Genomic DNA, 10,207 nt, shown 5'->3' with positions numbered 1-10,207 from the left:
GTAAGTTCTCTGGGAGGTGGACCGGGGGCCGCTCAGCCCATCCTCGAGGACTTGAGCAAGTGGTGTGAGAAGGGGACATGCAAGCCTCACCATGCTGTGGGTGTCCTCTTGAATGAGAGATTATTTGACCTAGTACAACAACACCGTTTTCTGAGCACTTTGTATTCTCAAGACTCCTCGATAGGATGTTTGCACACATCCCTTGGCAGCCTGCATGAATCACTTGGTTCAGTCTCAGTGTGGCATCACAAAGAAAGAAGATGCAGAGGAAGGATGAGCGTACTGCAGTGGTCCTCCGCTGGGGGTGGGTTTGCCCTCCCCGACCCCGGGACATCAGTGTCTGGAGACGTGTTGCCATTGCCATGTGTCGTGCTGTGAGGGTGTTCCTGGCTTCTAGTGGGTAGAGACCAGGCATGCCAGTAAACATCCTACAATGTGATGGGGCGGACCCAGGCCAGAATCATCTGGCTCTAAGGTCTGTGGTGCCAAGGTTGAAAAACCCGGGTGGAATTCAGTGCCAGTCGCTGTGGTGTCCAGAGAGAATGCTCAGGCACCAGAGAGAACCGCACCAGAAGCACAGCCAGCCTCTTTGCGAATCCTGACTCTACCTGTGCCCTTCTGTAAACTCACATGGATGGACAGCAGCTTCTCCCCTCCTGCCCCATTTCCTGACCAGTTTTTCCTCTCCTCCAATCCTTTTCTTTTTACGATGAAAACCTTTGGGCTAGATTTTCTCAAACTTCACTCGTTCATGTGTGTCCCTGATGATGGTGTTGTGTCCGTGACCCATTTACTGAATAGTTTCATCATAGCCAACTATGTCTTTATTTGTAAACACTACCTGAATCCCATCCTGAGCAACACTATGTAAGAGATCACGAGTTTCGTAAACAATGTAATACGCATTTAGACATACTTACAGTACAAATATAAATCCAAATACTCAAATTGTGGTTTACTTGGGAGAGTTGTCTATTACAATAGAAACAGTTGGCGGGTGTTGATATGTGGGCCATTGCAGACCATCTTGCATACCCTTGTGGAACTTACTCTGTACTTTGGGAAATGGGAAACATTGGGCTGACTTCCACCTCACCCCTTCCTCTGCCCTTCCTCCCCCTCCCTAGTGACAACCATTTGCAGGTACTCAGGGGAGGAGGGGCAGGCAGCTTGCAGGCGATTGCAGAAATTTCTAGAGGCAAGCCAGTGGAGGGAAAGGGACTGTGAAATTCATATGTTGATTATTTTTTGGACCTTGTGACATTGCATTCATTTGTCACAACTAAATGCTGCCAGGTAAGTGGGTTGAACCTCCCTTTTACAGATGAGTGGCGGAGCTCACAGAGGTCAAAAATGGGCCTGAGGATTCACACCTAGGCCTGGTGTCATTGCCCCGAAGCCTCTTCTTCCTCTCTGCTGTGATAGCCCAGCCTTGGGTGTCCTTGAGTGTTGGTTTTTATCTGCACCTCCCTGACCCGCCTTCATACCATGGCAGGACCGGGGACTCAGTGAGCTCATGCTGTAACGCTGCAGGACTCGGCATTTCCCACCGGGCTTGCCACCCCAGCCAGGCCGCCTGTGCGGCGCTCTCACTAACCACGCAGGCTCTGCGGCCGGGCAGGGTGCGGAGGGGGAGAGCTTCCCAAATCCTCTCTCTGCTCAGCAAGAAACACATGGGATGCTCACCTGGGAGAGACGCAAAGGGGCTTAGCTTAGGTAAGCTGACATTTTCTGACACTGGGTCTAATCCCTTTTGGGGACCGGAAGGTTTTGAGGAGCTGTAAGTAGTCCCCAGGGAAAGATGATTACAGGACTCCCTAGAGGCCCTTAGGTGCCTTTTCTAGAGCTACCTGGGCAGTGAAGCCAGGAGTTTCGTGGTAGCAGACATGGCCCTCGGCCTCCAGGGTCACTGAGATTCCTTTAGTTTCTGGCACGTGCTTCTTCTGGTTTCCTCCACTTGTTTCTCATTCACCTCCCTTTCCGTTTCCTCCTCCTCAAGGCTCCCCCTGAGGGCCCCCCTGGCTAGCGGAGGGGCCGCTCTGTGCTTCTGCAGCGCTCAGACGCCCTTCCTGCCTGTTCCGTGTCATTGTACCTGTCATCTCCCTGATAAGCTGGTGTTCTGGCAGGGCAGGGCCCCATCCACCTGCCCACCTGGGAGAGGCTAGCACAGAGGAATTAATGTGCTGAATTAATGATGGGCTGAGTCTGGAGCCTGGGCTCTGTGCTAGGGCTTTCTGGAAGCAGCGTGATCTTGGACAAGCTCATTTTCCTCATCTGTGAGATGGTGAGGATGGAGGTTATTTACCTTACAACAAGGCTTCTGAAGCTCAGCGCCGTCGGCATTGAGGCAGATAATTCTTGGTTGTGGGGGCCTGTCCTGTGCATTGTAGGGCGTTTAGCAGCAGCTCTCGCTGCTACTTGTTAGATGCCAGGACCACCCCCACTTGATGTGACCCTCAAGAGTATCTGCAGGCATTGCCAGATGGACCCTTGGGTCAACATGGTCCCTGGTTGAGAACCACGGTCTTAGAAGATAGTTGTGAAGGTTCAGTGAGATCATATGTCAAGTGCCCAGGACAGTATCTGGCATATAATGAAACACTCTCTAAACATTAGTTATTGTTGTTATTAATGACTTTTACCCAGAGTAGCCAAGTGCTGGGGGCTTAGATTTTTTAGAGTGAACGGATTTGAGTCATGGGACACCACTTGGGACTCATTGAGCATCAGTGACACAACTGTGCCCTTGGTGAAGATCAGTTTTCACGAATTATTCTCCTCCCGGTGTAGAAGGGAGGTAGAATCTGTGCCCAGTCCTGCTTGATGACACGCTGGTTAGTGATCAGTGTGGAACACACACAGCTGGGGGTGCGTGGCGCTGGGGCTCACAGGTGGGGTGCGGATCCTGATGGTGGCTACAAGTCCAGCTGTGTGTCTCTCACCCTCTTGGAAGCCTGGGTCAAGATGATTTCACCTCCTCCATGATCCAGCTTCCTTTTCTGTAGGCTACAACAGTTGTAGTGCTTATTAGCTCATAGGCTTTTGGTGAGAATTCTGCGAGTTAATGTATCAGAATGCTTAGCACAGTGTCAGGCGCATATTAACACCATAGAGTGTCTAATTATTATTTCTATTGAATTGGCTCCCACATAGGTGTTCTTAGATGAGAAAGGCTGAGTTCTTCAATTGCAAGTTTTCCTTTTATTCTGCATTTTGTCATCTGGTGCTCCCAGTTTCTAGATTTATGTTGTTGGTTCTTGGAGGGCCCGACATTCATTGCAGGTGCTTGACACCCTGACAGGGAATGGTAATGGGAAAGAAACTTAAGGCCCTGGGTGCTGGTTTTTGTTATTCTTCAGAAATGAGCAGTGCTTGTTGGTTTAGGTAGTTCTCATAGTTTGCTGTGCATCATAATTGCCTGTGGATTTTGAAGTTTTCAGATGCCTGGCATTACCTCTGATCTGCTGGATCGTAATTTTCAGAGATGGGGCTGTTTTTCTCAGACTCCATGTTTGCTACTGACATTCACCAAATCTGAGGATCACTGGCGTATTACATTCTCTTTGGTTAGACTTGAACTCATATTTAAGGGTATTAATGAAATCACCTACTCATTTAACATATATTCTTTATTGACCAGTTTTAGATGCTGGGCACTGCTTTCTAGTGGGAGAGATTGATGATAATTAAATGAATAAACTAATAAGAAAATATAAAATAGCAACAAGATCTATGATAAAATAATAGTTCATGTGAATACGTGGGGTCTTCTTGAGAAAGAGTAGTCAGAGAAGGCATCTCAGAGGATTGAGCTGAAGCCTGAATGATAAAAAGGTGCCAAGCATGGGAAGATATGGGGGGAAGAAGCTTGAGGCAGAGGATATAGCAGGTGCAAAGGCCCTGGGGCAGGAATGAGTATGGTGAGTTTGAGTCCAGTGGGGGTGGCTAAGTGTGGGCAGCAGGGTGTTGGGGATTTACCAGAGGAGATCAGATCTTTAGGGCTTTCTAGGGCCAGGTAAGGAAGTGGAATTTTATTTTAAGCCACTGAAGAGTTTTGAGTAGGAGTGCAATACGATCTGATTTGTATTTTTTTTAAAGAATTTATTTATTTATTTGACAGAGAGACAGAGAGCACAAGCAGGCAGAGGGAGAAGGAGGCTCTTGCTGAGCAGGGAGCCTGATGCAGGGCTCAATCCCAGGACCCTGGGATCATGACCCGAGCCGAAGGCAGCCGCTTAATCGACTGAGCCACCCAGGCGCCCCCTGATTTGTATTTTTAAAGGATTGTACTGGCTGCTGTGTGGAGAATGGATTTTGGTGGAGGTAAGGGTGGGTGAAGGTTTTCAGCCAAGGAGGCTTGAGTATGTGTAGTCCCCAGCCCTATGGGAATTAAGCGCAAAATTTCAGCTTGACAACAGGCAACCATTTCTAGAGACCCAGGGAGTCAGCCACTGCAGTGATCTTGCCTTGGGGATGGGAGTGAAAGGTGAATGTAGCTTAACACGTGAGTTAAAGTCATGATGAGCTTTTATTTACCCAGATTAAGCATTTTCAAACCTAACTCCTGCTGCTTAAGATGTTCAGTGGGTTCCCACATGAAGTGGCCCTGGCAGCCTAATGTTCACCCCCCAGTAAGAGGTGTACTCCCCAGGCCTACCCATAGGCTTTGGAAAAGGAGAGCAAATAAAATGATCAAGTGGTTCTTGGTTTTTATGACATCTCTATGGAAACTCTATTATGAAATTCTGGACTTGTCAGTTGTGGAAATACGCATTAGTCTCCCTCCATGGCAGCACATTGCCTCTGATGTCATTGAGTCATGGCTCAACCATCTATACTGTTTCCATGAGAGACGCTAGGGCATTGGTGTTGGACTTGGGGATGCGGGTTGGGCAGCCTGTTTGGACCTCCGCTTCTCTCCTTGCTAGCTGAATTTTCATAGACAAGCTCCTTAATCTCTGAGTTTCAGGTGTCTCATCTGCAAAATAAGGGTGATTATAGTATCTACCTCATGATGTTATTGCAAGGGTCAGAGAAGCAGATGCCTATACAGTACTTAGCACGGTTCTTGGCACGGGGTCAGCACTCTAGCCAGATCCGTACTTTTGGGTTTCCATTATGCTCATTTGAAAGTCCTCTGTGCCCTTGCTTTGTGAAAGGTGGTCCCCAGACCAGCAGTTGCATCCCCTGGGCGCTTGTCAGAGTCAGAAATGCAGAATCTTGGGCTCCACCCCAGACCTGCTGATTTGAATTTGCACTTGAACGAGATCCCAGGTGATTCTTGTGGGCGTTTACATCTGGAAGTGCCACTGTAAGCTAAAATGCGTCTAGGGAGGAGAGCTGAGTCAGGTCTGAATATGGAAACCTGTTGCCAGCCTCGTGTTGGGGCAAAAAGACATCATCACCAGGACACAAAATACACTGTGACCCTAACCAGCGGGGCATGGTTGGACAGCCATGTTACCTCTCCTGCACAGGTATGACACATGACTCACCTATTTTAGAAGTTTGTTGAGAGGATAAGTGAAGTAATGTGAAAGCTGATATCAGAGAGTGAAAAGTAAGTTATTTTTATCTTGTTTACATAGAAGAGGGACATCATAATTTTTACAGCTGTTAATACATTTTCAAAGATTCCAGTTCTCCATTTTCCACATTTGCTGGCTGAGTGGCCATGGGCACGACCTATTATTTGGCGTCTCAGTTAGAATAATGGAGAGTGACAGTGGCCCAGGAACTATGGCCTGGTATTTTTGGAAACTAAATGGGAGAATTTTGTAGTTTGGCTAAAAGGCATTGCCCTAGAAAAGCTGAGCACTGTGGTCAGTGGCAGTGTTTATGCCATTTACCAAATACTCCGAATCACAGTGTAAGGTGTGGGGACCATGGGCAGAAGTCACCAGGATGCTTCCTGGTGGCGTATTTTAACGTGTCACACGTTTAGCAGCCACAAAAGCCTTTTATTATTTCCAACATCACAACCAAAGCAAGAGACAAGTGATATTGCTTACATTGGCAGGATGTCTTCAAGTACCAAAAACCCACAGTATATTCCAGCACAAGAAAAAACACACAATTGTACACCAGAGACACAGCATATTACAAGAATTCACTGGGGGGGGGGGGTTTGTGGGGGTGGGCAGTGTGAGGCCAGCCAGAAAGCACAGCGTGAAGTTCTCCAGGGCAGGGGAGGGTCTGATGGGTGCGTGTAGCACGCAGAGACAGTCCTAGTCAGCAAAGCTCACCCTGTGCTCACGGGGATGAAATGCTTTGCTTAATAAGCTACAGGCATTGAGAGCTGGGTCACCCCAACTTTTACACCATGCCAGAAAAAAGGAGCAGTGAACCAAGATATTTCTCTTTCACAGATAACTCAGGAGATCAGGTGATAGAGACACGGCTACTGTGAGCAAAAACAGCTTCTGAGAAAGCCACAGGCATTTTCACAGTTTCTGAAACTCTCTGAAACTATAGTAAAGCCATTTCTTGAGGCATGTGCCCTCCCGTCCCTGATTCCCTCTTTTGCTTTAATGACAGAAAAGGAATAATAGGAAAAAGGCTTTGTTTTTTTAAAGAGAGAAATTTATACCTTTAAACAGCAAGGTATCAAAATACTTTGTACACAGGTACTTGCTGGTTTTCCAAAGCACTGTATCTGCCTTTCGTTGGAATTTTGAAAACTGCCTTAGGTTTAATGCATAAGAATCCGACAACAACACTGCAGCAGCCAAAATAGAAATAGGTTACATCCCCATGCTCATTTTTGGGGGGAGGCTGGTATGGGGGTTGAGGAGAGGGCCATACATAGCATTGCTTCTTCCACACGGAGCTCAGTATTTTTTAGGGAATTGTTTCACAGTAAATCGAGTTATAGAATAGAAACTCAGTCTCTTACGAAACGAGGACAAGACCATCTGAGCAGCTGACAGCCAGAACTGTGACAGGTTTGCTGGGGAGACATTCGAATCCCTCTTACAGTCAACGAGAGTCCTCCCGTCTGGCCTGACTTGCGGCAGGGAGACACGGGGAGGACGCTGGAGGGAGCAGGTGGGCACTGCAGACCCCGGGTGCATGGAAACGAATGCAGGCAGCACCCAGGGCAGCCCTCACTGAGTCCCGCCAGGGCCTCTTTGGGAAATCAGTGACTTACCCACTTTGGAATCCTTCGAGAAAGTCTGTTACATACCATTTTCCCCTTTGAAAGGCTTTGCAAGCACAGAGACAAAAGACATGTACGGTCATGGCTGTTGACATATTTTAAGTCTTCCAAGGATTTCTCTACCCCCTCTTCTTTTTTCTAAACACCTTGGCTGGTTGGGGGCTCACCAGCGACGGGGCCGCCACCCACTTCCGTGGCCGCGGCGCCCTACCCCAGGTTCATGCTGTCACAGCTGCAGAGGATCTCCCTGAAGGTGTTACGTAGCTCCAGGCTCCGGAAGGCATAGATGAGTGGGTCAATGATGGAGTTGCACATGATGAGGACCAGGTAGGTGTTGAAGTGGGCGGTGTAACAGACGCAGTAGGGGTTGGTGGGGCAGGTTATGATGAGGATGAGGTGGAGGAAGAAGGGGGCCCAGCAGAAGATGAAGACTCCCAGCAGGATGGTGATGGTGACAGCCCCCTTCAGGCACGAGTGCTGCTGTGGGGCCACCCCCCTGGCAGGTGGCAGCGCTGCGATGCGCTGGACGTGCAGCCGGGCGAAGAGGAACATGTGCACGTAGAGGGTGCCCATGAGGAGCAGCATGGCAAAGAACATGGTGATGAGGCACACGATGACCATCTTGCTCTCGGAGTAGACGATGAAGACCACGCCACAGACGCCGCAGCACACCCAGATGGCCGCGATCCAGGCGAGCGCCTTCCGCACCGTCATGATGCTGTGGTAGCGCAGTGCGTAGAAGATGGTGACGTACCTGTCCACGGCGATGGCCAGGAGGTTGCAGATGGAGGCCACCAGGGAGATGCAGATCATGGAGTCGAAGACGTTGTCCATGTGCTGGATGAACTGGTCCTCGAAGGTCAGGTAATTGCTGTTGACGACGGCGATCATGATGGTCTCCAGGGCGTTGGACACGCTCACCAGCATGTCGGCCACTGCCAGGCTGCAGAGGAAGAAGTACATGGGGGAGTGCAGGTTGCCGTTCCTGACCACAGCCAGGATGACCAGGATGTTCTCCAGCAGGCTGACAATGCCCAGCGCCAGGAAGACTTGGGGCTTGATGAAGACCTGCTCGCAGAAGCCGCTGCTGCTCTGGTTGCTGAAGGAGGGCGCCGCGAGCTGCTCTGAGCTGTTGGGCCCTGTTGGCTGAGCAGACAGGCAGCACGAAGCATTCATTGCTAATGGACGGGTGGGTGGGAGCTGGGGCTCCGGCAGCGTCCAGAACCTGCTGCTGCTGGCGGCAAGGACTCCCCCTCCAGATGCTTGTGGTGGATGGCCGTCCAGTCCAGACTGAGGGAGAGGGAGAGGAAGTCAGCTTGGAGATGGAGAAGAGAACTTTCCTCTGCTTTTCCAGGACGGGCACTCCTCTGCGTCGTCGTCCTTCTCTCTCCTTACCCCTTCTCACACCCCCACCTGGGAATGGAAAAGCTGCCACTGATGGCTAGAGTTTCAGCTGTTTTCATAGCAGGACCAGGCATGTGGTACCTGCTGCTGGAAGTGAGGGCGGAGCAGTCAGCCTTCACACACGGGCTGCAGGCAGACTCCTACTTCATCTTCACCACGGGGAAAGGACCGCGGAGCAGGGAGCAGTGATCGGGCGCCTCTCGGACTGACGGCGGCAGCGCCCGCGCCGACAGGGAGCTCGAGAAGCAGGCTGGTGCCCTCTGCAGGCCAGAGCGCTCATCTGCGTGCTGCCTTGGCGGAGCAGTTCTCATTGGTCATGGAAACTGCCACAGGTATCCATTCATCCAGTTTGTTCATTCATTTTTTTTTTTTTAAATAACCATCATTTATGGAGCACCTGCTCTGTGTCAGGTCTCTGCTGGGTGCAGGGACTATAACGGTGAACCAGACTGACACGCTGTCCCGGTTTCCCCTAAACTCGGTGTCCGAGGTGGGAGGTGAGAAGTCAGGACGTTAATATTTCATTGTGATGAATGCGTGACGATGAAGCCCAGGGGACTGGGGGAGCGTTGAGGGGGGGGCCTAACCTGGATGGTCAAGGTGATAGAGACACGGCTGGAGGAAAGAGCATCTAAACCTTGACTTGGAGGAAGAAGAGGTGATATCCAGCGGTGGCGTAGGGCTGGGGTCAAATGAAGGAGGTAAGTGGAGGGTCGCAGGCAGAGGGAGTCACGTACCCCAGACCTGGAGACAAAAGAGCAGTGGCTGTGGGGATCGTCACAGAATGTGGGTACAGGGACCCATCTGACCTCCTGAATCAGGATCACCAAGGATAGGACCTGGACAAATGTGTGTTCCATTTTTGACAGGTGAGCTGGGGCATAGCCAGGTTTGAGATCTATTGAAAAGGAAGGTTGGTGGTTTTTTTTTTTTTCCTTTTAACTGAAGTACAGTTGACACACAGTGTTATATTAGTTTCAGGTGTATGACATAGTGACCTAACAATTCTGTATGTTATGCAGTGCTTGGCCTGATACCTATAGTTACCCTTTGTCACCAGATGATGTTATTACAGTATTATGGACCATATTCCTTCCCTATGCTGTATTTTTTATCCCTGTGATTTATGTATTTTATAAGGAAGCTTGGTGTTTTTGAGGAACTGAAAGCAGTTTGGCCAGAGTGTGGAGCTGGGAGACACAATTTGAGAAATAAGGCTGCAAAGGTTTTTTTTTTTTTTTTTTTTAAACAAAAGTCGGGAAGTGTCTGGATCCACCCTACGTGGGAGTTTGGACTATCTCCTGAAGGCAGCAGGGGCCAGGGAAGAAGAAGGGGCTTTAGGCAGTGGGAGGTGAGAGGGGGCTGCCCTTTAAAAAGACTCCCACTTGCAGGGTAGAGAATGGATTGGAAGGGGAGGGGCAAGGAACCAGGGGGGCCAGGGCTTCAGCGGTCTCGGATAGATGATGGTAGCCCGGAGCCAGGATGAGGAGGTGGCGGCGTGGGGCCAGGGGAGGACAGGAGCAGAGATGTTCAGGGGGAAGGGTGGTAGAGATTTGAGAGTGGCTGGCCATGGCACTGTGGGAGAGGCAATGGGCAGGAAGCCCCTCTCCTTCTTCCTTCTTAAGTAGTAGGGAGGATCGAGAT

At 50.0% G+C, this 10,207-nt stretch overlaps 1 protein-coding gene across 1 annotated transcript; it reads right to left on the bottom strand.

Moving 5' to 3' along the window:
• Positions 1 to 7,106: 7,106 nt before the first annotated feature.
• MC3R (melanocortin 3 receptor) lies at positions 7,107 to 8,730 on the bottom strand. The gene has a single exon (XM_027620570.1). It carries the CDS (start codon positions 8,333 to 8,335, stop codon positions 7,367 to 7,369), a length of 969 nt encoding a protein of 322 aa, XP_027476371.1. The 5' UTR covers positions 8,336 to 8,730; the 3' UTR covers positions 7,107 to 7,366.
• Between the last annotated feature and the right edge of the window lie 1,477 nt (positions 8,731 to 10,207).

The sequence above is a fragment of the Zalophus californianus genome, chromosome 8 (genome assembly GCF_009762305.2).
Source record: "Zalophus californianus isolate mZalCal1 chromosome 8, mZalCal1.pri.v2, whole genome shotgun sequence".
NCBI lineage: Eukaryota > Metazoa > Chordata > Mammalia > Carnivora > Otariidae > Zalophus > Zalophus californianus.
This window is presented reverse-complemented; position numbering and strand designations above follow the sequence as displayed.

What these genes read in the sequence shown, in the direction of transcription:
- MC3R (XM_027620570.1), bottom strand. Translation starts at nt 8,335, where the DNA reads ATGAATGCTTCGTGCTGCCTGTCTGCTCAGCCAACAGGGCCCAACAGC.